The sequence below is a fragment of the Anomaloglossus baeobatrachus genome, chromosome 12, assembly GCF_048569485.1.
Source record: "Anomaloglossus baeobatrachus isolate aAnoBae1 chromosome 12, aAnoBae1.hap1, whole genome shotgun sequence".
Classification (NCBI taxonomy): domain Eukaryota; kingdom Metazoa; phylum Chordata; class Amphibia; order Anura; family Aromobatidae; genus Anomaloglossus; species Anomaloglossus baeobatrachus.
The window spans coordinates 99,617,448-99,644,928 of record NC_134364.1 but is presented as its reverse complement, the minus strand read 5'-3'; the positions used below and the strand labels follow the sequence as shown (position 1 = coordinate 99,644,928).

The 27,481-nt window shown below is 52.5% G+C and overlaps 2 protein-coding genes across 8 annotated transcripts in view; one reads left to right on the top strand and one right to left on the bottom strand.

The window, feature by feature from the left end:
* The window catches only part of LOC142257607 (Fc receptor-like protein 3), a 46,640-nt gene extending 27,127 nt beyond the window's left edge, over positions 1–19,513 (top strand). The window contains exons 7-8 of the mRNA XM_075329745.1: positions 15,111–15,151; positions 18,948–19,513. Of these exons, the coding sequence (XP_075185860.1) occupies positions 15,111–15,151; positions 18,948–19,001 (95 nt within the window). The 3' untranslated portion in view covers positions 19,002–19,513. The remainder of the gene's footprint in view (positions 1–15,110; positions 15,152–18,947) is intronic.
* The window catches only part of LOC142258166 (methyltransferase-like protein 25B), a 114,641-nt gene that overhangs the window by 37,826 nt on the left and 49,334 nt on the right, over positions 1–27,481 (bottom strand). The window contains exons 9-14 of one of the 7 annotated variants that reach the window (XM_075330655.1): positions 19,554–19,681; positions 18,925–19,396; positions 18,687–18,791; positions 18,362–18,434; positions 15,960–16,309; positions 15,084–15,830 (exon numbers count right to left, since the gene is read on the bottom strand). In XM_075330655.1, the coding sequence (XP_075186770.1) occupies positions 19,370–19,396; positions 19,554–19,681 (155 nt within the window). In that variant the 3' untranslated portion in view covers positions 15,084–15,830; positions 15,960–16,309; positions 18,362–18,434; positions 18,687–18,791; positions 18,925–19,369. Of the gene's footprint in view, positions 1–15,083; positions 15,831–15,959; positions 16,310–18,361; positions 18,435–18,686; positions 19,397–19,553; positions 19,682–27,481 lie in introns of those variants that run through there. The other 6 variants (XM_075330654.1, XM_075330656.1, XM_075330660.1 and 3 more) reach the window with 6 other exon arrangements.

Sequence of the window (27,481 nt, the reverse complement as noted above, 5' to 3'; positions counted from 1 at the left end):
CAGGACTCAATGGCCACACAGTCAGGTTCAGGGCCGCAGAATTCTGATGGAAAAACGGCCCTTGGGACAGTAAGTCTGGTCGGTCTGGCAGTGACCACGGTCGACCGATCGTGAGATGCCACAGATCCGGATACCACGACCTCCTCGGCCAGTCTGGAGCGACGAGTATGACGCGGCTGCACTCGGATCTGATCTTGCGTAGCACTCTGGGCAAGAGCGCCAGAGGCGGAAACACGTATGGGAGCTGAAACTGCGACCAATCTTGAACCAAGGCGTCTGCCGCCAGAGCTCTTTGATCGCGCGACCTCGCCATGAATGCCGGGACCTTGTTGTTGTGCCGGGATGCCATTAGGTCGACGTCCGGCACTCCCCAGCGGCGACAGATTTCCTGAAACACGTCCGGGTGAAGGGACCATTCCCCTGCGTCCATGCCCTGGCGACTGAGGAAGTCTGCTTCCCAGTTTTCTACGCCTGGGATGTGAACCGCGGATATGGTGGATGCTCTGTCCTCCACCCACATTAGAATGCGCCGGACTTCTTGGAAGGCTTGCCGACTGCGCGTCCCTCCTTGGTGGTTGATGTATGCCACCGCTGTGGAGTTGTCCGATTGGATTCGGATCTGCTTTCCTTCCAGCCACTGTTGGAAGGCCAGTAGAGCAAGATACACTGCTCTGATCTCCAGAACATTGATCTGAAGGGTGGACTCCTGCGGAGTCCACGTCCCCTGAGCCCTGTGGTGGAGAAATACTGCTCCCCACCCTGACAGACTCGCATCTGTCGTGACTACTGCCCAGGATGGGGGCAGGAAGGATCTTCCCTGAGACAATGATGTGGGAAGGAGCCACCATTGTAGAGAGTCTTTGGCCGTCTGGGAAAGCGAGACTTTCCTGTCCAGGGACGTTGACTTCCCGTCCCATTGGCGGAGAATGTCCCATTGAAGTGGGCGCAGATGAAACTGCGCAAAGGGAACTGCTTCCATGGCTGCCACCATCTTCCCTAGGAAATGCATGAGGCGCCGCAAGGGATGCAACTGGCCCTGCAGGAGAGATTGCACCCCTGTCTGTAGTGACCGCTGCTTGTCCAGCGGAAGCTTCACTATCGCTGCTAGAGTATGAAACTCCATGCCAAGATACGTTAGTGACTGAGTCGGTGATAGGATCGACTTTGGAAAGTTGATGATCCATCCGAAAGACTGTAGAGTCTCCAGCGTAGCATTCAGGCTGAGTTGGCATGCCTCCTGAGAGGGAGCTTTGACCAATAAGTCGTCTAGGTAAGGAATCACCGAGTGTCCCTGAGAGTGCAAGACTGCTACCACCGCCGCCATGACCTTGGTGAAGACCCGTGGGGCTGTCGCCAGACCAAATGGAAGAGCTACGAACTGAAAATGGTCGTCTCCTATCACAAAACGTAGAAAACGTTGATGTTCTGTAGCAATTGGCACGTGGAGATAAGCATCTTTGATGTCTATTGAGGCAAGGAAGTCTCCTCTGGACATTGAGGCAATGACAGAGCGGAGGGTTTCCATCCGGAACCTCCTGGCGTGCACATGTTTGTTGAGCCGTTTTAGGTCCAGAACAGGACGGAACGAGCCGTCCTTTTTTGGAACCACAAAGAGATTGGAGTAAAACCCTTGCCCTTGTTCCTGAGGAGGGACTGGGATAACCACTCCTTCCGCTTTTAGGGAATCCACCGCCTGCAGCAGAGCATCTGCTCGGTCTGGACGTGGGGAGGTTCTGAAGAACCGAGCTGGAGGACGAGAATTGAACTCGATTCTGTACCCGCGAGACAAAATGTCCGTCACCCACCGGTCTTTGACCTGTGACATCCAAATGCCGGAAAAGCGGGAGAGCCTGCCCCCGACCGGCGATGCGGAGGGGGGGGGCTGGAAGTCATGAGGTAGCCGCTTTGGAAGCGGTACCTCCATTTGCTTTCTTGGGGCGTGTGTGAGTCCGCCACGAATCTGAGTTTCTTTGCGTCCTCTGAGTCCCTTTGGACGAGGTAAATGGTGTCTTGCCCGAACCTCGAAAGGACTGAAACCTCTGCTGCCACTTTTTCTGCTGAGGTTTGGTTGTTCTGGGTTGTGGTAAAGAGGAGTCTTTACCCTTGGACTGCTTAATGATGTCAGCCAATGGCTCGCCAAACAGTCTCTCTCTAGACAAAGGCAAACTGGTTAAACATTTTTTGGAACCAGCATCTGCTTTCCAGTCCTTTAACCACAAGGCTCTGCGCAAAACTACCGAATTGGCGGACGCCATTGAGGTGCGACTGGTAGATTCTAGGACCGCATTGATAGCGTAAGACGCAAACGCCGACATCTGCGTGGTAAGGTGCGCCACTTGCGGCACTGCTGGATGCATGATAGCATCCACTTTTGCTAAGCCAGCTGAAATAGCCTGGAGTGCCCATACGGCTGCGAATGCCGGAGCAAACGACGCGCCTATAGCTTCATAGACAGATTTTAACCAAAGGTCCATCTGTCTGTCATTGGCATCTTTAAGTGAAGCGCCATCCTCCACTGCAACTATGGATCTAGCTGCAAGTTTGGAAATCGGGGGGTCTACCTTTGGACACTGTGTCCAGCGCTTGACCACCTCAGGGGGGAAAGGGAAACGCGTATCTTTAGATCGTTTAGAGAAACGCCTTTCTGGGTGAGCGTCGTGCTTCTGGATTGATTCTCTGAAGTCAGAGTGATCTAACAAAGCACTCAATTTACGCTTGGGATAAAGGAAACGAAACTTTTCCTGCTCCGCAGCCGCCTCTTCTGCTGAAGGGGCTGGGGGAGAAATATCCAACAGCCTATTGATGGCTGAGATAAGGTCGTCTACCATGGCATCCCCATCCGGGGTATCCAGGTTGAGAGGGGTTCCAGGAGTGGATTCCTGATCACTCTCATCAGACACATCACAGGGAGACTGATTGCGCTGAGACCCTGAGCAGTGTGAAGACGTCGAGGGTCTTTCCCAGCGAGCTCGCTTAGGGTGGCTGGGGCCATCATCTGAGTCATAATCCTCGGCCTGTGAAGCCGGGGACCCCCCTGTGGGCTGGATACATTCCAAGTAAGGGGGACCTGAGGACAGAGGCCTCGCCGTGCCCAGAGACTGAGCCCCATGCATAGATTGCAAGGTCTCAAGGATTTTTGCCATAGATACAGACATATTATCTGCAAAAACTGCAAATTCCGTCCCTGTCACCGGGGCAGAACTTACAAACGTCTCAGCCTGGGTCGCTACCTCTCCTGACTCCGGCTGGCGAAGCAGCACCGGGTCGGAGCATTGCACACAATGGGGGTCATCGGAGCCTGCTGGTAGATTAGCCCCACATGCAGCACACGCAGTATACACAGCCCTTTTTGCCTTGGCCGCCTTGCGTTTTGAGGATGACATGTTGCTGCTTCCACAGAGCGATCTGGGATATGCAGCCAGAAGCGCACCTCACAGTGCAAGAAATACAATATCTATATAACTGTATCCAGTACACTGATACACAGTGAGGCACTAGAGGGACCAGCACAGAAAAATCGCTTACCGCCCGCTTAAAAAGCGGGTGTGTGGTCGCCAGATAGCCCCTAGTCCAGGTCTCCCAGAGCCTTGCGTCCTTCCTCCAGCCAGGCATGCATGTAATGGCTGCCGGCGTCTCGAGAGAGGAAGGGGGGCGGGCCCTGGGCGTTCCTGGCCAAGAGCGGGAAGCCTGCTTCCCTCTGTGCCAAGTGAGAGGGCTGGAGCATGTAAATCAGGCTCCAGCCCTCGTCGCTGCTTGCGAACAGCGTCTCTCCCCTACCCTGAATGACAGGGTGGGGGCGGGAACGAAACGGAGCTGCCGGCGTCCTAGGCCCAAAAAGCCGGGGACTAAAGTTATAACCGCCGCCGCCGTAAAAGCGCGGACGGCGGATCCCCGGCGCACCACAAGTCACAGCAGCGCCGCCCGGTCCAGAGGGGGTCGGCGCTGCGTTCCCAAACACAAACAATCCCCCAGTAATCTGTAGGGACACCAACTCCACGTTGCGGTCCCCGGCGCACTATAACACCCAGCCAGCCCGGAGTGTGTCTGTGCCTGCCGGGGACACAGAGTACCTGTAAGATGCAGGGCCCTGTCCCTGATCGTACTCCTGCTCCGAATCCATCAGGTTCTAATGGGTCTGTGGATGGAGCCCGGCATCAGAGCTGAGAGGCCGGCAGGATCCCACTTCCACAGAGCCCTACAAGGGGATGTGGAAGGAAAACAGCATGTCAGGCTCCAGCCCTGTACCAGCAATAGGTACCTCAACCTTACAACACCATCCAGGGGTGAGAAGGGAGCATGCTGGGGACACTATATGTGTCCTCTTTTCTTCCATCCGACATAGTCAGCAGCTACTGCTGACTAAAATCTGTGGAGCTATGCATGGAATGTCTGACCTCCTTCGCACACAAAGCTAAAACTGGAGAACCCGTGATACCACGGGGGGGTATAGCCAGAGGGGGAGGGGCCTTGCACTTTTAATGTAGTGCTTTGTGTGGCCTCCAGAGGGCAGTAGCTATACCCCAATCGTCTGGGTCTCCCAATAGAGCGCTGAAGAAAAGCATCTTTGATATCGATCGATGCAAGGAAATCTCCTTGGGACATTGAGGCGATGACGGAGCGGAGGGATTCCATCCTGAACCGTCTGGTTTTACATGTTTGTTGAGCAGTTTCAGGTCCAGGACCGGGCGGAAAGACCCGTCCTCCTTTGGGACCACAAACAAGATGGAGTAAAAACCGTGGCTCAGTTGCTGAAGAGGAACCGGGATCACCACTCCTTCTGCCTTCAGAGTGCACAGCGCCTGCAGAAGAGCCTCGGCTCGCTAGGGAGGCGGGAATGACCTGAAGAATCGAGTCGGGGGACGAGAGGTGAACTCAATCTTGTAACCGTGAGACAGAATGTCTCTCACCCAGCGGTCTTTTATTTGTGGCAGCCAGGTGTCGCAAAAGCGGGAGAGCCTGCCACCGACCGAGGATGCTACTAGAGGAGGTCGAAGTCATGAGGAAGCCGCTTTGTTAGCGGCGCCTCCGGTGGCCTTTTAAGGACGTGACTTAGACCGCCATGCATCAGAGTTCCTTTGTTCTTTCTGAGACCTTTTGGACGAGGAGAATTGGGACCTGCCCCGCCCTGAAAGGACCGAAACCTCGACTGCCCTCTCCTCTGTTGGGGTATGTCCTGTTTGGACTGGGGTAAGGATGTATCCTTTCCCTTGGATTGTGTGATGAATTCATCCAGACGCTCGCCAAACAGCCTGTCGCCAGAAATTGGCAAACTGGTTAAGCGCTTTTTTGGAAGCAGAATCTGCCTTCCATTCCCGTAGCCACAAGGCCCTGCGGAGTACCACCGAATTGGCGGCCGCGACCGCCGTACGGCTCGCAGAGTCCAGGACAGCAATAATAGCGTAAGACGCAATTGCCGAGGTCTGGGTGGTAATGGATGCCACTTGTGGCGCGGCCGTGCAGGTGGCTGCTTCAATTTGCGCTTGACCTGCTGAGATAGCTTGTAGCGCCCATACGGCTGTGAATGCTGGGGCAAAAGAAGCTCCGATAGCTTCATAGATGGATTTCAACCAGAGCTCCATCTGCCTGTCAGTGGCATCCTTGAGCGAGGCCCCCTCTTCCACTGCAAGTATGGATCTAGCCGCCAGTCTGGAGATTGGAGGATCCACTTTGGGACACCGAGTCCAACCTTTAACCACGTCAGGGGGAAAAGGATAACGTGTATCCTTAAGGCGCTTAGAAAACCGCTTAACTGGACAATCATGATGAATCTGGACTGCCTCTCTGAAATTAGAGTGGTCCAGAAACATACTCGGTGTAAGAGAAGCTGACTCCTCCGCCGGAGGAGCTGAGGGAGAAATATCCAGCATTTGATCGATGGACGCAATAAGAACGTTCACTATGGCGTCCCCGTCTGGAATATTAAGATTGAGAGCGCCCTCAGGATCAGAATCCTGATCAGCTGTCTCCGCATCATCAACCAGAGATTCCCCCCGCTGAGACCCTGAACAATATGATGTCGAGGGAAATTCTAAGCGAGCCCGCTTAGTCGGTCTGGGGCTGGGGTCTAAGTCAGAACCCTCAGTCTGGGATGTATGAGATACCCCGGGAGGACATTGTTGGTCCAACTGAGGGGGGCCAGGGAACAATGATTCAACAGAGTCCCTTTGCTGAGATACCGGCCTGGACTGCAAGGCTTCTAGTATCTTAGTCATAGTCTCAGAGAGTTTTGCAAACTCCGTCCCCATCACTAGGACAGTGTCAACAGGTGGCTCCCCCTGGGCCCCTCTTAGCAGAGGCCCTGGCTGAAGAAGTGTTACAGGGGCCGAACATTGCACACCATGAGGGTCAATGGAACCTGCCGGCAGCTGGGTCGTACAAGCGACGCAGGCAGCATAATAAGCCTGTGCTTTGGCACCCCTGCCTTTTGTGGGCGCCATGCTATTGTTTTCCCTGAGTAACACACTAGGGTATATAGCCAGAATGAACTGTGCTCATACAGTGTAAAATATATACTATAAACAAATAATGTATCAATACAGTACAGCACCATGGGGCTAGCACCACAGGTGCTGCTTACCAGCCGCCTAAAGCGGTTATGAGGCCACCAGAGACCGTGTCTGGGTCTCCCAGGGTTAATCCTTCTCTGCAGCGTCGGAGGAGCTGACAGGAATGGCTGCGGCGTCCTGACGAGAGGAGGGAGCCGTGGGCGTGGCCGAGGTGCTCACACTGTGCACAGTGAGGGGGGTGGAGTATGGAAATCATACTCCAGCCCTCAGTGCTGCTCGTTCCGTGCAGCGTCCCGCCCTTCCCCTGCCTGTCAGGGCTGAGGGCGGGAGAAAGGGAAACTAGGCCGCAAGCAAGCCGGGGACTCGAGTATACGCGTGGCCGCCGTAAAAGCGCGGCCGACGCCGAAGTCCCCGGCGAACTACAAGTCCCAGCCGCGCCGCAGTTTCCCATGGCAGCGGCGGTTAGCGCGGTAGCCCCTACAAATAAACACACTCAGCGACGCTGAGTGTGTAATGGCACAGTTTAACCCGGTCAGCGCCGCGGTCCCCGGTGCACTAGCACACCCAGCAAAGCTGAGGTGTTGCCGTGCGCGGTCCCCACAGGGATACAGAGTACCTTCACGTAGCAGGGCCATGTCCCTGAACTGTACCCGGCTCCTATCCAGCAGGCTCCACAGGAGTTGTGGATGAAGCACGGTCTCAGTGCCTGGAGACCAATAGGATCCCACTTCACCCAGAGCCCTGAGGGGGATGGGGAAGGAAAGCAGCATGTGGGCTCCAGCCTCTGTACCCGCAATGGATACCTCAACCTTAACAACACCGCCGACAAGAGTGGGGTGAGAAGGGAGCATGCTGGGGGCCCTATATGGGCCCACTTTTCTTCCAACCGACATAGTCAGCAGCTGCTGCTGACTAATCTGTGGAGCTGTGCTGTGCGTGTCTGACCTCCTTCGCACAAAGCAAAAAACTGAGGAGCCCGTGGGAGCACGGGGGGTGTATAGGCAGAAGGGGAGGGGCTTAACACTTTTGAGTGTAATACTTTGTGCGGCCTCCGGAGGCATAGCCTATACACCCAATTGTCTGGGTCTCCCAATAGAGCGACAAAGAAATGTATTTTAAATAAAATAATATCCAGATTGTGTATTTATCACATTGTCTATCAAATCAGATCAAGCTGGGTAAGTGACATTGGCTTTTTCCGTTCATAAAATAAATGGCAGATTCCGAGCGAAAGCCGGCAAAGAAGGGAATTTTGTTACTTACCGTAAATTCCTTTTCTTCTAGCTCTTATTGGGAGACCCAGACGATTGGGTGTATAGCTACTGCCTCCGGAGGCCACACAAAGCAATTACACTAAAAAGTGTAAGGCCCCTCCCCTTCTGGCTATACACCCCCCGTGGGATCACGGGCTGCTCAGTTTTAGTGCTAAAGCAAGAAGGAGGAAAGCCAATAACTGGTTTAAACAAATTCACTCCGAGTAACCTCGGAGAACTGAAAACCGTTCAACATGAACAACATGTGTACCCGCAAACAAACCAAAAAATCCCGAAGGACAACAGGGCGGGTGCTGGGTCTCCCAATAAGAGCTAGAAGAAAAGGAATTTACGGTAAGTAACAAAATTCCCTTCTTCTTCGGCGCTCTATTGGGAGACCCAGACGATTGGGACGTCCAAAAGCAGTCCCTGGGTGGGTAACGAAATACCTCATGTTAGAGCTGCAAGACAGCCCTCCCCTACGGGGAGGTCACTGCCGCCTGCAGGACTCTTCTACCTAGGCTGGCGTCCGCCGAAGCATAGGTATGCACCTGATAATGTTTGGTGAAAGTGTGCAGACTCGACCAGGTGGCTGCCTGGCACACCTGTTGAGCCGTAGCCTGGTGTCGTAATGCCCAGGACGCACCCACGGCTCTGGTTGAATGGGCCTTCAGCCCTGATGGAACCGGAAGCCCCGCAGAACGGTAGGCTTCAAGAATTGGTTCTTTGATCCATCGAGCCAGGGTGGCTTTAGAAGCCTGCGACCCTTTGCGCTGACCAGCGACCAGGACAAGGAGTGCATCAGAGCGGCGCAGGGGCGCCGTGCGGGAAATGTAGATTCTGAGTGCTCTCACCAGATCTAACAAATGTAAATCCTTTTCATACCGGTGAACCGGATGACGACAAAAAGAAGGTAAGGAGATATCCTGATTAAGATGAAACGAGGATACTACCTTAGGGAGAAACTCCTGAATGGGGCGCAACACTACCTTGTCCTGGTGGAACACCAGGAAGGGAGCCTTGGATGACAGAGCTTCCAGCTCAGACACTCTCCGAAGAGACGTGATCGCTACCAGAAAGGCCACTTTCTGTGACAGGCGAGAAAGGGAAACATCCTTCAGAGGCTCGAAAGGCGGCTTCTGGAGAGCAACTAGTACTCTGTTCAGATCCCATGGATCTAACGGCCGCTTGTACGGGGGCACGATATGACAAACCCCCTGTAGGAACGTGCGCACCTTAGGAAGGCGTGCCAGACGCTTCTGAAAAAACACAGATAGTGCCGAGACTTGCCCTTTAAGGGAGCCGAGCGACAAGCCCTTTTCTAACCCCGATTGCAGGAAAGAAAGAAAAGTAGGCAATGCAAATGGCCAGGGGGAAACTCCTTGTGCAGAGCACCAGGATAAGAAAATCCTCCACGTTCTGTGGTAGATCTTAGCAGAGGTGGACTTCCTAGCCTGTTTCATGGTGGCAACAACTTCTTGAGATAATCCTGAAGATGCTAGGATCCAGGACTCAATGGCCACACAGTCAGGTTCAGGGCCGCAGAATTCCGATGGAAAAACGGCCCTTGGGACAGTAAGTCTGGCCGGTCTGGGAGTGACCACGGTCGGCCGACCGTGAGATGCCACAGATCCGGGTACCACGATCTCCTCGGCCAATCTGGGGCGACGAGTATGGCGCGGCTGCAATCGGCTCTGATCTTGCGTAACACTCTGGGCAAGAGTGCCAGAGGCGGGAATACATATGGAAGCCTGAACTGCGACCAATCTTGGACTAAGGCGTCTGCCGCCAGAGCTTTTTGATCGCGCGACCGCGCTATGAATGCCGCAACCTTGTTGTTGTGGCGAGACGCCATTAGGTCGACGTCTGGCACCCCCCAGCGGCGACAGATTTCCTGAAACACTTCCGGGTGAAGGGACCATTCCCCTGCGTCCATACCCTGGCGACTGAGGAAGTCCGCTTCCCAATTTTCTACGCCTGGGATGTGAACCGCGGATATGGTGGATGCTGTGTCCTCCACCCACGTCAGAATCCGCTTGACTTCTTGGAAGGCTTGCCGACTGCGCGTCCCTCCTTGGTGGTTGATGTATGCCACCGCTGTGGAGTTGTCCGACTGGACTCGGATTTGCTTTCCTTCCAGCCACTGCTGAAAGGCTAGGAGGGCAAGATACACTGCCCTGAGTTCCAGAACATTGATCTGAAGGGTGGACTCCTGCTGAGTCCACGTCCCTTGAGCCCTGTGGTGGAGAAACACTGCTCCCCACCCTGACAGACTCGCATCTGTCGTGACCACTGCCCAGGATGGGGGTAGGAAGGATCTTCCTTGGGACAACGAGGTGGGAAGAAGCCACCATTGCAGAGATTCGTTGACCGTCTGGGAAAGGGAGACTTTCCTGTCTAGGGACGTTGACTTCCCGTCCCATTGACGGAGAATGTCCCATTGAAGTGGACGCAGATGAAACTGCGCAAAGGGAACCGCCTCCATGGCTGCTACCATCTTCCCTAGGAAGTGCATGAGGCGCCTTAAGGAGTGCGACTGGCCCTGAAGGAGAGACTGTACCCCTGTCTGTAGGGAACGCTGCTTGTTCAGCGGAAGCTTCACTATCGCTGATAGAGTATGAAACTCCATGCCAAGATACGTTAGTGATTGGGTCGGTGACAGATTTGACTTGGCAAAATTGATGATCCACCCGAAAGTCTGGAGAGTATCCAGCGTAACATTCAGGCTGAGTTGGCATGCCTCGAGAGAGGGTGCCTTGACAAGTAGATCGTCCAAGTAAGGGATCACCGAGTGTCCCTGAGAGTGCAAGACCGCTACCACTGCCGCCATGACCTTGGTGAAAACCCGTGGGGCTGTCGCCAGACTGAATGGCAGAGCTACGAACTGAAGATGGTCGTCTCCTATCACAAAACGTAGAAAACGTTGGTGCTCCGTAGCAATTGGCACGTGGAGATAGGCATCTTTGATGTCTATTGAGGCAAGGAAGTCTCCTCGAGACATTGAGGCAATGACGGAGCGGAGGGATTCCATCCGGAACCGCCTTGCGTTCACATGCTTGTTGAGCAGTTTTAGGTCCAGAACAGGACGGAAGGAGCCGTCCTTTTTTGGAACCACAAAGAGATGGGAGTAAAATCCTTGCCCTCGTTCCTGAGGGGGGACCGGGATCACCACTCCTTCTGCTCTTAGAGAGTCCACCGCCTGCAGCAGGGCATCTGCTCAGTCGGGGTGTGGGGAGGTTCTGAAGAACCGAGGTGGAGGCCGAGAACTGAACTCGATTCTGTACCCGCGAGACAAAATGTCTGTTACCCACCGGTCCTTGACCTGTGACAGCCAAATGTCGCAAAAGCGGGAGAGCCTGCCACCGACCGAGGATGCGGAGGGAGGAGGCTGAAAGTCATGAGGTAGCCGCTTTGGAAGCGGTTCCTCCATTTGGTTTCCTGGGGCGTGAGTGAGCTCGCCAGGAGTCTGAGTTCTTGTGTTCCTTCTGAGTCCTTTTGGAAGAGGAGAATTGGGCCTTGCCCGAGCCTCGAAAGGACCGAAACCTCGACTGCCACTTTTGCTGCTGAGGTTTGCTTGATCTGGACTGTGGTAAAGAAGAGTCTTTACCCTTGGACTGTTTAATGATTTCAGCCAATGGCTCACCAAACAGTCTGTCTCTAGATAATGGCAAGCTGGTTAAGCATTTCTTGGAACCAGCATCTGCTTTCCAGTCCTTTAACCACAAGGCTCTGCGCAAAACTACAGAGTTGGCGGACGCCATAGAGGTACGGCTCGTAGACTCTAGGACAGCATTGATAGCATAGGTTGCAAACGCAGACATTTGCGAAGTTAGGGACGCCACCTGCGGCACTGCTGGATGTATGATAGCATCCACCTGTGCTAAACCAGCTGAAATAGCTTGGAGTGCCTACACGGCCGCGAATGCTGGAGCAAACGACGCGCCGATAGCTTCATAGACAGATTTCAACCAAAGGTCCATCTGTCTGTCGTTGGCATCTTTGAGTGAAGCGCCATCCTCTACTGCGACTATGGATCTAGCCGCAAGCTTGGAAATTGGTGGATCCACCTTTGGACAGTGGGTCCAGCGCTTGGCCACGTCAGGGGGAAAAGGATAACGGGTATCCTTAGAACGTTTAGAAAAACGCTTGTCTGGATGAGCGTCGTGTTTCTGGATTGATTCTCTGAAGTCAGAGTGGTCCAAAAAAGCACTCAATTTACGCTTGGGATATAGGAAACGGAACTTCTCCTGCTGGGCAGCTGCCTCCTCTGAGGAAGGAGCTGGGGGAGAAATATCCAACAGTCTATTGATGGCCGATATAAGGTCATTAACCATGGCGTCACCATCAGGGGCATCTAGATTGAGAGGGGTTTCAGGGTTAGAATCCTGATCACCGTCCTCAGACTCATCACAGAGAGACTCTCCTCGCTGAGACCCTGAGCAGTGTGATGACGTCGAGGGTCTTTCCCAGCGAGCTCGCTTAGGCTGCTTGGGGCTGTCATCTGAGTCAGAGACTTCAGCCTGTGATGCCTGAGACTCCCTTGAAGTACGGATTGGTTCCAACTGAGGGGGACCTGGGAGCAAAGGCATAGCAGTGTCCATGGCCTGCATAACTGGCCTGGACTGCAAGGTCTCAAGGATTTTTGTCATAGTCACAGACATCTTATCAGCAAAAACTGCAAAGTCTGTCCCCGTCAACGGGGCAGGGTTCACAGGCGGCTCTGCCTGGGCAACTACCACCATAGACTCCGGCTGACGAAGTGCCACTGGGACTGAACATTGCACACAATGTGAATCATTGGAGCCTGCCGGTAGATCAGCCCCACATGCAGTACAAACAGTGTACACAGCCTGTGCCTTGGCACCCTTGCGTTTTGCGGATGACATGTTGCAGTCTCCTCAGAGCAATACAGGGTGTCCAGCCAAGAAGCGACCTTACAGTGCAACTATATAAATATATATATATATATATATATATATATATATATATATGGTACCAGAAAAAAGTACACTAATATAACACTAAGGCACTAGTGGGGCCAGCACTAAAGCGCTGCTTACCGCCCGCTTAAGAGCGGGTGTGTGGTCGCCGAAATCCCTCTAGTCTGGGTCTCCCAGAGCCTGCTGCCTTTCCCCAGCCAGACTGCATGTGTAATGGCTGCCGGCGTTCTGTGGAGGGGGGGGGCGGGCCCTGGGCGTGCACAGACCAAGAGCGGGAATCCTGCGTCCCCCTGTGCCTAGTGAGAGGGCTGGAGCATGTAAATAAGGCTCCAGCCCTCGGCGCTGCGTATTGAACAGCGTCTCTCCCCTACCCTGATTGACAGGGTGGGGGCGGGAACGAAACGGCACTAGGCCGCAGAAGCCGGGGACTAAAGTTAGAAGCGCCGCCGCCGTAAAAGCGCGGTCGGCGCGAAGTCCCCGGCGCACTACAGGTCGCAGCTGCGCCGCCGCTTCAGGAGCGGTCGGCGCAGTAGTTCCCACTATGTAACGTCACTCAGCAAAGCTGTAGTGACCTAACCCCGGCGCACAGCGCTACTGTCCCCGGCGCACTACATCACTCAGCAAGTCCTGAGTGTGTCCGTGCCTGCCGGGGACACCGAGTACCTGTATGATGCAGGGCCATGTCCCTGACTGTACTCATGCTCCGAATCCAGCAGGTTCTCTGGGTCTGTGGATGGAGCCCGGCCTCAGGGCTTGGGGGCCGGTAAGATCCCACTTCCACAGAGCCCTACCAGGGGATGTGGAAGGAAAACAGCATGTGGGCTCCAGCCTCCGTACCAGCAATAGGTACCTCAACCTTACAAGCACCACCGCGGGTGAGAAGGGAGCATGCTGGGGGCCCCATATGGGCCCTCTTTTCTTCCATCCGATATAGTCAGCAGCTACTGCTGACTACAAACAGTGGAGCTATGCGTGGATGTATGACCTCCTTCGCACACAAAGCTTGAAAACTGAGCAGCCCGTGATCCCACGGGGGGTGTATAGCCAGAAGGGGAGGGGCCTTACACTTTTTAGTGTAATTGCTTTGTGTGGCCTCCGGAGGCAGTAGCTATACACCCAATCGTCTGGGTCTCCCAATAGAGCGCCGAAGAAAGAATGGTCAAGATACTTTTTTAAGCCATGTCACAGCTTCTGAAGCCAGAAGAGATTAAAATAAGTTCAAAATGAAGGAACATATTGTTATGCATATGTTCAGCATTTTTCGTGTTTTCCAAGCACTTTTTCAGACTGGTTCAAGGTGGAATCTGGCTGAAAAGGATGTTGTGTGCTTCATATTTCAGAAGAGCTGTGTCCATCAGTGCGGTTCATTTGAAAAAATTCTGTGCTTTACTCACTCTTCCTGGGTCCAATGTTGAGCCACCATAACTGTTCCCTGTGTCTGTTGCACTGATATCATACTGACAGCGCTGCAGCCAATCAGTGAGTTCAGAGAGTCTGTCTGAGGTGATGGCGTGAGACGCCAAGGTAACTGAACTGAGCGCTGTTGAACTGACATCTGCGCTGCAGACAATCACCGACCACAGAAGTAGTGGTGGAGACTCAACGCTGGACCCAGGGAGGATAACTAAAGTACAGTCTGTTTTTTGTTTTTAATGGAAACCGTGCCAAGTCGAAAGGCGCTGAAAATTAAAAAAATGTTAATCACCATTTTAAAATTCCCAGTTCTCCATACTTCTCTCGCACACTGTGATAGATAAAGGTCAACCAAAGACAATGTAATGAAATCAAACGGTAACCGAAATCATACGAATCACAGTTAATGACCCAGAAGAAGTTACGTTATTTGTAAAGGCCACTTTACACGCAGCGATATCGCTAGTGATGTCGCTGGTGACAGCACCCGCCCCCGTCGGTTGTGCGTCACAGGCAAATTGCTGCCCGTGGCGCACAACATTGCTAACACCCGTCACACGGACTTAACTGCTTAGCGACGTCGCTGTGGCCGGCGAACAGCCTCCTCTCTAAGGGGGGCGGTTTGTGCGGCGTCATAGCGGCGTCACTAAGCGGCCGCCCAATAGAAGTGGAGAGGTGGAGATGAGCGGGCCGAACATCCCGCCCACCTCCTTCCTTCCTCATTGCGGGTGGCCGCAGGAACGACGAACAACCTGCGTCCAACAGCAACGACATTTGGGATTAGAACGACGTGTCAACGATTTGGTGAGTAATTCTGATAGTTAATGGTCGATCGTACGTTTCACATGCAACAACGTCGCTAACGAGGCCGGATGTGCGTCACGAATTCCGTGACCCCAACAACATCTCATTAGCAATGACTTTACATCACCATGTTCTAGAATCATGCTGTTTGCAGAAAGATGACAGAATAATCAATCATTGTGTTTATTCCACAGTCTTTTCGCAGAAGCCCCATAAAGAGGCCGTGAAAAACCTGGTGAGAGAAAATCACTACATCGTGTGTTAACGTCTTTTCGGTAAAATGTTCAACCTCTCTGTCAAATGTTTATAAAGCCTTCGCTTTCCACATATAAGTCGAGTACGTTGGAGGTTTGTAGCAGCTCATACAGTGACACACCCTGAATGGCCACGGGACACAATTAGCCTTGAGAACTGCAGAGATTTTTCCTGGCATTGATAGGTGGTGTGGAGATCGTTCTGAAGTTATACTGACCCATGTGGCTGGGATAGCTTCTCACAAATTATATGGAGGTAGTGACATGCTCAAAGCAGCCATTATACCTTCACCCAGATATGCTCTTTGGAGACTAAAACCCACTCGAATGCGGACTCTCCTATACACATTGGCGCTCCTTTGGCAGAGCAGTCCGATGTTATCTCCCACAGCCGCGAGGTGGTTAATCTCCGGGAAAAGTCCGAAATAATACATGCTGGAAAATTAACTCCCCTGATGGTCCTGACAATTGTCAGGAGCCCCCCCATACACAGATTGTTGTCGAACCCACTGCTATCAGGAGAAGAGATTCCTGGAATCAGTCCATGATTACACAACCCGTCTTTCTACCATTACGATGAAGTGATGGCCACAATGCTCGGTAAGCCCTAGCATCCAAACATCCATGAAAAGGTATCAAGTCCCAATTTTTCAGCACACACTATAAAATGGAGAAAAAAAATAGAATTAGTTCTTACCGATAATTCAGTTTCTAGGAACCCTGCACGACAGCACCATTAAATATCCGTGCTGTCGTGGAGGGTGACTAGAGAAAATAATCAGTTCTTACCGGTAATTCGGTTTCTAAGAACCCTCCACGACAGCACGGATATTTAATGGTGCCCCCTCCACATTACATCGCCAGAAGCGTTTCTGAGCTCCCATTCTACATCCGTAGACATTACTATGGAGTCAGCTTCTGCAGATAGTACAGCTCCTGAGCATCTGTGGAAGTTTTCCTTAAGGTTTTGCAGGTGTCTGTGTAATTTTTGCCCATTTGTGAGGTCAGACACTGATGATGGGGAGAGGCCAGGGCTCACAATCTCTGGTCTTCTTGTTGGATGAGGTTGAGGTCTGCACTCGGGTCTGGGCTCTGTGTAGCCTGTTGTGTTCTTGTACAAGAAACTCCACCAACCCTGTCTTTATAAACATGGGGGAGAAGAAAAAAAATCTTTCACCAAACTGTCCCCACAAAGCTGGAAGATACAATTGTCCACAATGTCTTGCGCTGATCTCTCTTCTTTTAAACTAAGAAGCCGACCCCTGATAACGGCCGAGAACACTATCCTTCCTCCAACAAACTGTACAGAGGGCACAAAATGGGTAACTTTCTCCTAGTATTCACCAATCCCAGACCCCTCCCTTAGAGAACTGTGATTCGTCACTGTACAGAACACATCTACTCCAGAGTCCAATGATGGCGGATTTACACAGCTCCATCCAACGCTCTGCATTGTGCTTTGTGGTGTTTGGCTCGGGATTGTGCTTGATAATGTATGGTTCAGCATTTCGCTTGGCCATGTACGGCTCAGTACTGTGCTTGGTGATGTACAGCTCGGCATTGTGCTTGGTGATGTATGGCTCGGGATTGGGCTTGATAATGTATGGCTCGGCATTGCGCTTGGCCATGTACGGCTCAGTACTGTGCTTGGTGATGTACAGCTCAGCATTGTGCTTGGTGATGTACAGCTCAGCATTGTGCTTGATGTATGGCTCGGGATTGGGCTTGATAATGTATGGCTCGGCATTGCGCTTGGCCATGTACGGCTCAGTACTGTGCTTGGTGATGTACAGCTCAGCTTTGTGCTTGGTGATGTACAGCTCAGCATTGTGCTTGGTGATGTATGGCTCGGGATTGTGCTTGATAATGTATGGTTCAGCATTGCGCTTGGCCATGTATGGCTCAGTACTGTGCTTGGTGGTGTACAGCTCGGCATTGTGCTTGGTCATGTACGGCTCGATATTGTGCAGCTGTCTCAAGCTGCTCGGCATTGTGCTTGGTGATGTATGGCTCGGGATTGGGCTTGATAATGTATGGTTCAGCATTGCGCTTGGCCATGTACGGCTCAGTACTGTGCTTGGTGATGTACAGCTCGGCATTGTGCTTGGTGATGTATGGCTCGGGATTGGGCTTGATAATGTATGGCTCGGCATTGCGCTTGGCCATGTACGGCTCAGTACTGTGCTTGGCCATGTACGGCTCAGCATTGTGCTTGGTGATGTACGGCTCAGTACTGTGCTTGGTGATGTATGGCTCAGCATTGTGCTTGGTGATGTACAGCTCAGCATTGTGCTTGGTGATGTACAGCTCAGCATTGTGCTTGGTGATGTATGGCTCGGCATTGCGCTTGGCCATGTACGGCTCAGTACTGTGCTTGGTAATGTACGGCTCAGCATTGTGCTTGGTGATGTACGGCTCAGTACTGTGCTTGGTGATGTATGGCTCAGCATTGTGCTTGGTGATGTACAGCTCAGCATTGTGCTTGTTGATGTATGGCTCGGCATTGTGCTTGGCCATGTACGGCTCAGTACTGTGCTTGGTGATGTACAGCTCGGCATTGTGCTTGGTGATGTATGGCTCGGGATTGGGCTTGATAATGTATGGTTCAGCATTGCGCTTGGCCATGTACGGCTCAGAACTGTGCTTGGTGATGTACAGCTCGGCATTGTGCTTGGTCATGTACGGCTCAATATTGTGCAGCTGCCCCAAGCTGCTCGGCATTGTGCTTGGTCATGTACAGCGGTATCCAGCTGCTTGGCCATGGAGCGCCCGGCAGGTGCAGTGTTTGTGCTGATGTTATTAGAGGAGGTCTGGACTCTGCAGTTATGGGGTCAGCAGAGCAGTGGTGACTTTTATGCTCCTCTGCCCTCGGCCCCCCGCTCTAAATGTTACGGGTCTTAGTTGATGCGATTCTTTCCCATTCTCCATAATATCACTCACAGGTGATGGGGGAAGATTTAGGAGAAGAAATGCCATGAAGTGACATAAGGATGGGGTCACATATGGCAAACGTTTTCTGCTGTGGACTGAATTTTATTCTATGGCAAAAAAAAAAAAAAAAAAGCGTGATGTGATTTTTTTTCTATAGACGTGCAGAAGGTCTCATCTCTCTACATAGTGAAAAATCCTCTTTTCTGAGTTTTTTTTTGGATTCGCTGTATAAGGATGAGGTTTTGTTTTCAAGTAAATACCTCAGTCACCGTACCCTGCCACATGAGAGGCCGTCTCCTCACTCCCGACCATAGCCGGGTCTGCTCGCTCATCCTAAAAGAGACCGCAGAGAGAGGAATGCATTCTGGGTAGTGACTACCACACTATAAACCTGATGTGCTAACTGAGCCAGGAAGTAGACAAAGTAAGAGAGAAGCTGCAGGGCAAAGCACAGAGGTGAAGACAAAAAAAACACACTTAGCTACATACTATGGTAGGGGATGGAAATGTACAAATGTCACTTAAAGAGGTTGTTATGTTATACAATATCAAGTGTAAAACGGATAGTGGTCAGTGGACACCCACCTTCTAAGAGCAGGTCTTAGTGGTAGTAATCACGTGAGACCACCGCTCCATACTCCGTCTATAGGAGTGACCGACAGACTCCAATCCATTCTGTATGGACAACCCCTTTAAGCAAAGGTTACCTTTAAGAATGTCTTTGTAACTTCAGAAGTCCTGTGTCTTCCAAACAATATATAAATGGCTGCAGATGTGCTGTAAGAACTAACATTTTCTTTTCTTTCTCCTCCCCTCTACTCACATAATTTCACAACTGTGGAACAGATGGCAGCTCCTCCGATGGAAATATCGGCTCCTCTCAATGTAATAAAGCAATAAACCCGGCATTCTGTATTTATCCATTTATCTAAAGATGGTGGCGGACAAAAACTGCACAGTAGAGAAAAAAAAAGAGAGAAAAATGAGACGTCTACAAGACAAGAAGAAACGGAGCGCGCCCTGTGGTCTGGAGATTCCAGTCTTATAAAATCATCGACCTCGCGCTGATCCTGAGGATGAAGGACGGTCCGGGCGCCGCCGGGAAACGTAACCTGATCACCAAGACCCCGTCATTCACCGGATGGAGGAGACCCTGCTCATCATGGGGTGACGGCGGCACCCTAGGAGGAGCTGGTGGCGTTCTAACACTTTTCTTCTCCCCACCGGTCACAAGAAGGTAACGTGTAAAGACTAAAAGGACGATCTCCTCACTGAAAATCTGCGTTTGTAGGACCCTGGTGTGAAATGGGAGAAATTTGATAATGAATCGGTTAGTTTTGTGTGGGGTCAAAAATGTAAAAAATACTTTCAAATAAACCTTTGATTTTTTTATTTCAAAATAAATAATAACTTCTCGGTCTTGATAAGTAACAATCTGCACGTCTATCCTACCCTCGGGGAACTCCATGTCATCCCCTCCAGCACCTCACACAGGGGACGGACACCTTTGGTAGCGACAAGGACCAGATTCCTCGGGGAGAACTCGGGTTTAAATAACGGGACGACGTCACACTGAAATCCTGGGGGGAAAGAGGAAAATATAATATTATATGACTTAGAAAAAGGAGCTTAAAGTCACGGTATAGGATGGGATCACTATATGAACGCAAATTTAGCACCTCCATTACAGCCTTTGCCTGCACAGTGGAGGCCGGGCCTGGTGAGAAAAAAGGACACCAGCTACACTCAGCTCAGGTGTCGGCTGCTCCAGAAGCAGGGCCGGATTATAGGCGGGGCAGGCGGGGCTGGAGCCCAGGGGCCCCCACCAAAAGAGCTTCTAAGGGGGCCCCCACCATACTTGGCACTAGGCACCTGTCAGCATTTTTTTTTTCACACCCTCTCCCCCTCCGTAAAGACAGTCTAATAAATCAGCTGTGTTTTCGGGGGGGGGGGGGGGGGGCACCGCTATTTATTTGCATCTGCGTCTTTCAGACGCAAAAACAAACTGCGGGCACAGGACGCTGATTGATCTCGGAAGTACCAGCGGCCGCTTGAACTTCCGGGGTCAGAGGTGTGCTAATGCTCCCTGCTATGTGCTGCGGCCGTACCTAGAAGCAGGGGCACGGTGTGGTGGGCCGCTGTCTACTGTCCCCGCTGCGCTCCTTACATGCCAGGCACACTAGCAGGAGCAGGAGGCAGCGCGCTGTGCCGGCTCTGCTGTGTGCCGGCTCTGCTGTGTGCCGGCTCTGCTGTGTGCCGGCTCTGCTGTGTGCCGGCTCTGCTGTGTGCCGGCATGTACACTGCAGAGGAGCGCAGCAAAGCCAATGACCGCAGCTTCCTGTTTCCGTTCCTATTCAAATGTATTTGCGTCTTTCAGACGTAAATACATTTGAACAGTGCACCGGGACTGGGCCCCGCCCCCGACGTGCAGCAACGTGATGAGATCAGCACCTTGCTGACGTCATCACAGTGCTGCCGGCGCCACACTGGGGACATGAGGAAGCGAGCGCTCCATGAAGGAGCTGAAGAGACAGGTGTAATTAATGGGGATGAGTGAGGAGGGGCTGAGGACACAACGGGGAACATTTGTGAAGGAACACAGCTCTGTGACAGGCAGAGGAGGAGCACTGTATTCCGAGGGAGGGGGGGAGGCAGAAGTGTGTAGGGATGGAGCAGTGTAATTTGTGTGTGTAGGGGGTGATGAGGGTTGTATTGTGTGTGGGGGAAGGGGTAATGGAGGGTGCATTGTATTGTGTGTGGGGGGAGGGGTAATGGAGGGTGCATTGTATTGTGTGTGGGGGGAGGGGTAATGGAGGGTGCATTGTATTGTGTGTGGAGGGAGGGGTAATGGAGGGTGCACTGTATTGTGTGTGGGGGGGAGGGGTAATGGAGGGTGTATTGTGTGTGGGGGGAGAGGTCATGAGGGGTGCATTGTATTGTGTGTGTGGGGAGAGGGGTAATGGGTGCATTGTATTGTGTGTGGGGAGAGGGGTAATGGGGGGTGCATTGTATTGTGTGTGGGGAGAGGGGTAATGGGGGGTGCATTGTATTGTGTGTGGGGAGAGGGGTAATGGGGGGTGCATTGTATTGTGTGTGGGGAGAGGGGTAATGGGGGGTGCATTGTATTGTGTGTGGGGAGAGGGGTAATGTGTGTGTGTGTGGGGGGAGGGGTAATGGGGGTGCATTGTATTGTGTGTGGGGGGGAGGGGTAATGGGGGTGCATTGTATTGTGTGTGTGTGTGTGTGGGGGGAGGGGGAGGGGTAATGGGGGGTGTATTGTATTGTGTGTGTGGGGAGGGGTAATGGGGGGTGTATTGTATTGTGTGTGTGGGGAGGGGTAATGGGGGGTGCATTGTATTGTGTGTGGGGAGGGGTAATGGGGGGTGCATTGTATTGTGTGTGGGGAGGGGTAATGGGGGGTGCATTGTATTGTGTGTGGGGGGGGGTAATGGGGGGTGCATTGTATTGTGTGTGTGTGTGGGGGGGGGGGTAATGGGGGGTGCATTGCATTGTGTGTGTGTGTGTGTGTAGGGGTAATGGGGGGTGCATTGTATTGTGTGTGAGGAGAGGGGTAATGGGGGGTGCATTGTATTGTGTGTGTGTGTGTGTGTGTGTAGGGGTAATGGGGGTGCATTGTATTTGTGTGTGTGTGTGTGTGTGTGTAGGGGTAATGGGGGGTGCATTGTATTGTGTGTGAGGAGAGGGGTAATGGGGGGTGCATTGTATGTGTGTGTGTGTGTGTGTGTAGGGGTAATGGGGGGTGCATTGTATTGTGTGTGTGTGTGGGGGGGGGTAATGGGGGGTGCATTGTATTGTGTGTGTGTGTGTGTGTGTGTGTAGGGGTAATGGGGGGTGCATTGTATTGTGTGTGAGGAGAGGGGTAATGGGGGGTGCATTGTATTGTGTGTGTGTGTGTGTGTGTAGGGGTAATGGGGGTGCATTGTATTTGTGTGTGTGTGTGTGTGTGTGTGTGTAGGGGTAATGGGGGGTGCATTGTATTGTGTGTGAGGAGAGGGGTAATGGGGGGTGCATTGTATTGTGTGTGTGTGTGTGTGTGTGTGTGGGGGGAGGGGTAATGGGGGGGGTGCATTGTATTGTGTGTGTGTGTGTGTGTGTGTAGGGGGAGGGGTAATGGGGGGTGCATTGTGTGTGTGTAGGGGGAGGGGTAATGGGGGGTGCATTGTATTGTGTGTGGGGAGGGGTAATGGGGGGTGCATTGTATTGTGTGTGGGGAGGGGTAATGGGGGGTGCATTGTATTGTGTGTGTAGGGGTAATGGGGGGTGCATTGTATTGTGTGTGTGTGTGTGTGGGGGTAATGGGGGGTGCATTGTATTGTGTGTGTGTGTGTAGGGGTAATGGGGGGTGCATTGTATTGTGTGTGCGTGTGTGTGTAGGGGTAATGGGGGGTGCATTGTATTGTGTGTGTGTGTAGGGGTAATGGGGGGTGCATTGTATTGTGTGTGTGTGTGTGTAGGGGTAATGGGGGGGTGCATTGTATTGTGTGTGTGTGTGTGGGGGGGGGTAATGGGGGGTGCATTGTATTGTGTGTGTGTGTGTGTAGGGGTAATGGGGGGTGCATTGTATTGTGTGTGTGTGTGTGTGTGTGTAGGGGTAATGGGGGGTGTATTGTGTGTGTGAGTGTGTAGGGGTAATGGGGGTTGTATTGTGTGTGTGTGTGTGTAGGGGTAATGGGGGGTGCATTGTATTGTGTGTGTGTGTGTGTGTGTAGGGGTAATGGGGGGTGCATTGTATTGTGTGTGCGTGTGTGTGTAGGGGTAATGGGGGGTGCATTGTATTGTGTGTGTGTGTGCGCGTGTGTGTGTAGGGGTAATGGGGGGTGCATTGTATTGTGTGTGTGTGTGTGTGTGTGTGTGTGTGTAGGGGGTGATGGGGGGTGCATTGTATTGTGTGTGTGTGTGTGTGTGTGTCAGAGATGTGTGTGTAAGAAGCAGTACTGTGTGTGTATATATGAATTAGAGCAGTCTGTGCGCCCCCCCCCAGAACTATATGGGTTCCCCAGAGCGCTATGTCACCCATCGCAGTGATGAGTACACCACCAGAGCTGTTTGCCACTCCAGTAACGTCTATGCCCCCTGCCCCTCCTGTAATGTATATATTGTAGCCCCCAGCCCCTCTTGTGATGTATATACAGCAGTGCTGTCAGTGTGCAGTCATGTGTGTTAGTGACAGCCATCGTGAAACAGCCACATGTCCTGAAGGAGCTGGACGGAAACAAGCAGGAGAGGTGAGTGAGGCTGCTGGCGACTTTCCCATATTAATACCTGTAAGGGCTCATGCGCACGTAACTGCTGAATATTCTGCAGCGATTTGACAGCACATGTGCGCGTCAAATCGCTGCAGAAACACTGCATAATGGATTCAGTTTTTCTGTACAAAAAAAGCCGATTTCCTGCGCTCTGGCTGCTGCCCCCACCATAGACAGAGCGGGAGCTGCATCCATAGCGCACGGAATAATTGACATGCTCATTTTATGAACGCACGGATTTGGGTCAACATTTTAGCATCCAAATCACTGCGTTCATAAAGAAGGGAATTTTGTTACTTACCGTAAATTCCTTTTCTTCTAGCTCTTATTGGGAGACCCAGACGATTGGGGTATAGCTACTGCCCTCCGGAGGCCACACAAAGCACTACACCAAAAGTGCAAGGCCCCTCCCCTTCTGGCTATACCCCCCCGTGGTATCACGGGTACTCCAGTTTTAGTGCCAAAGCAAGAAGGAGGAAGCCAATAACTGGTTTAAACAAATTAACTCCGAATAACATCGGAGAACTGAAAAACCGTTCAACATGAACAACATGTGTACCCGCAAACAGCAAAAAAATCCCGAAGGACAACAGGGCGGGTGCTGGGTCTCCCAATAAGAGCTAGAAGAAAAGGAATTTACGGTAAGTAACAAAATTCCCTTCTTCTTCAGCGCTCTATTGGGAGACCCAGACGATTGGGACGTCCAAAAGCTGTCCCTGGGTGGGTAAAGAAATACCTCATGTTAGAGCTGCAAAACAGCCCTCCCCTACGGGGATGTCACTGCCGCCTGCAGGACTCTTCTACCTAAGCTGGCATCCGCCGAAGCATAGGTATGCACCTGATAATGCTTGGTGAAAGTGTGCAGACTCGACCAGGTAGCTGCCTGACACACCTGTTGAGCCGAAGCCTGGTGCCGTAATGCCCAGGACGCACCCACGGCTCTGGTTGAGTGGGCTTTTAGCCCTGAAGGAACCGGAAGCCCCGCAGAACGGTAGGCCTCTATAATTGGTTCTTTGATCCATCGAGCCAGGGTGGCTTTAGAAGCCTGCAACCCCTTGCGCGGACCAGCGACAAGGACAAAAAAGTGCATCGGAACGGCGCATGGGCGCCGTGCGGGAAATGTAGATCCTGAGTGCTCTCACCAGATCTAGCAAACGTAAGTCCTTTTTATACCGGTGAACCGGATGAGGATAAAAGGAAGGCAAGGATATATCCTGATTAAGATGAAACGAGGATACGACCTTAGGGAGAAACTCCGGAATGGGGCGCAGCACTACCTTGTCCTGGTGGAACACCAAGAAGGGAGCCTTGGATGACAGAGCTGCCAGCTCAGACACTCGCCGAAGCGATGTGATCGCAACAAGAAACGCCACTTTCTGTGACAGGCGAGAAAAAGAAACTTCTTTGAGAGGCTCGAAAGGCGGCTTCTGGAGAGCAACTAGTACTCTGTTCAGATCCCATGGATCTAACGGCCGCTTGTACGGGGGCACAATATGACAGACCCCCTGCAGGAACGTGCGCACCTTAGGAAGACGTGCTAGACGCTTCTGAAAAAACACGGATAGTGCCGAGACTTGCCCTTTAAGGGAGCTGAGCGACAAGCCCTTTTCCAACCCTGATTGCAGGAAAGACAGAAAAGTGGGCAATGCAAATGGCCAGGGAGACACTCCCTGAGCAGAGCACCAGGATAAGAAAATCTTCCACGTTCTGTGGTAGATCTTAGCAGAAGTTGACTTCCTAGCTTGTCTCATTGTGGCTACCACTCCCTGGGATAAGCCTGTGGACGATAGGATCCAGGACTCAATGGCCACACAGTCAGGTTCAGGGCCGCAGAATTCTGATGGAAAAACGGCCCTTGAGACAGCAGGTCTGGACAGTCTGGAAGTGACCACGGTCGGCCGACCGTGAGATGCCACAGATCCGGATACCACGATCTCCTCGGCCAGTCTGGGGCGACGAGTATGATGCGGCTGCAATCGGATCTGATCTTGCGTAATACTCTGGGCAAGAGTGCCAGAGGCGGGAATACATATGGGAGGCGGAACTGCGACCAATCTTGCACTAAGGCGTCTGCCGCCAGAGCTCTTTGATCGCGCGACCGCGCCATGAATGCCGGGACCTTGTTGTTGTGCCGAGACGCCATTAGGTCGACGTCCGGCACCCCCCAGCGGCGACAGATTTCCTGAAACACGTCCGGGTGAAGGGACCATTCCCCTGCGTCCATACCCTGGCGACTGAGGAAGTCTGCTTCCCAGTTTTCTACGCCTGGGATGTGAACCGCGGAGATGGTGGATGCTGTGTCCTCCACCCAATTCAGAATGCGCCGGACTTCCTGAAAGGCTTGCCGGCTGCGCGTCCCTCCTTGGTGGTTGATGTATGCCACCGCTGTGGAGTTGTCCGACTGGATTCGGATCTGCTTTCCTTCCAGCCACTGTTGAAAGGCTAGTAGGGCAAGATACACTGCCCTGATTTCCAGAACATTGATCTGAAGGGTGGACTCTTGCGGAGTCCACGTCCCCTGAGCCCTGTGGTGGAGAAAAACTGCTCCCCACCCTGACAGACTCGCATCTGTCGTGACCACTGCCCAAGATGGGGGCAGGAAGGATCTTCCCTGAGACAATGAGGTGGGAAGGAGCCACCATTGTAGAGAGTCCTTGGCCGTCTGGGAAAGAGAGACTTTCCTGTCTAGGGACGTAGACTTCCCGTCCCATTGGCGGAGAATGTCCCATTGAAGTGGACGCAGATGAAACTGCGCAAAGGGAACTGCTTCCATGGCTGCCACCATCTTCCCTAGGAAGTGCATGAGGCGCCGTAAGGGGTGCGACTGGCCCTGAAGGAGAGATTGCACCCCTGTCTGTAGGGACCGCTGCTTGTTTAGCGGAAGCTTCACTCTCGCTGCTCGAGTATGGAACTCCATGCCAAGATACGTTAGTGACTGTGTCGGTGACAGATTTGACTTTGGAAAGTTGATGATCCATCCGAAAGTCTGGAGAGTCTCCAGCGTAGCATGTAGACTGAGTTGGCATGCCTCTTGAGAGGGTGCCTTGACAAGTAGATCGTCTAGGTAAGGGATCACCGAGTGTCCCTGAGAGTGCAAGACTGCTACCACCGCCGCCATGACCTTGGTGAAGACCCGGGGGGCTGTCGCCAGACCGAATGGCAGAGCTACGAACTGAAGATGGTCGTCTCCTATCACAAAACGTAGAAAACGTTGATGTTCTGTAGCAATTGGCACGTGGAGATAAGCATCTTTGATGTCTATTGAGGCAAGGAAGTCTCCTTGAGACATTGAGGCAATGACAGAGCGGAGGGTTTCCATCCGGAACCGCCTGGCGTGCACATGTTTGTTGAGCAGTTTTAGGTCCAGAACAGGACGGAACGAGCCGTCCTTTTTTGGCACCACAAAGAGATTGGAGTAAAACCCTCTCCCTTGTTCCTGAGGCGGTACAGGAACCACTACTCCTTCCGCTCTTAGGGAGTCCACCGCCTGCCGCAGGGCATCTACACGGTCTGGATGTGGGGAGGTTCTGAAGAACCGAGCTGGAGGACGAGAACTGAACTCGATTCTGTACCCGCGAGACAAAATGTCTGTCACCCACCGGTCTTTGACCTGTGACATCCAAATGTCGTAAAAGCGGGAGAGCCTGCCCCCGACCGGAGATGCGGAGGGAGGGGGCTGGAAGTCATGAGGTAGCCGCTTTGGAAGCGGTTCCTCCATTCGCTTTCTTGGGGCGTGAGTGAGCCCGCCAGGAATCTGAGCTTCTTTGCGTCCTCTGAGTCCCTTTGGACGAGGAGAATTGTGTTTTGCCCGAACCTCGAAAGGACTGAAACTTCTGCTGCCACTTTCTCTGCTGAGGTTTGCTTGATCTGGGCTGGGGTAAGGAGGAGTCTTTACCCTTGGGCTGTTTAATGATGTCAGCCAATGGCTCGCCAAACAGTCTCTCTCTAGATAAAGGCAAACTGGTTAAACATTTTTTGGAACCAGCATCTGCTTTCCAGTCCTTTAACCACAATGCCCTGCGCAAAACTACCGAATTGGCAGACGCCATTGAGGTGCGGCTGGTAGATTCTAGGACCGCATTGATAGCGTAAGAGGCAAACGCAGACATCTGC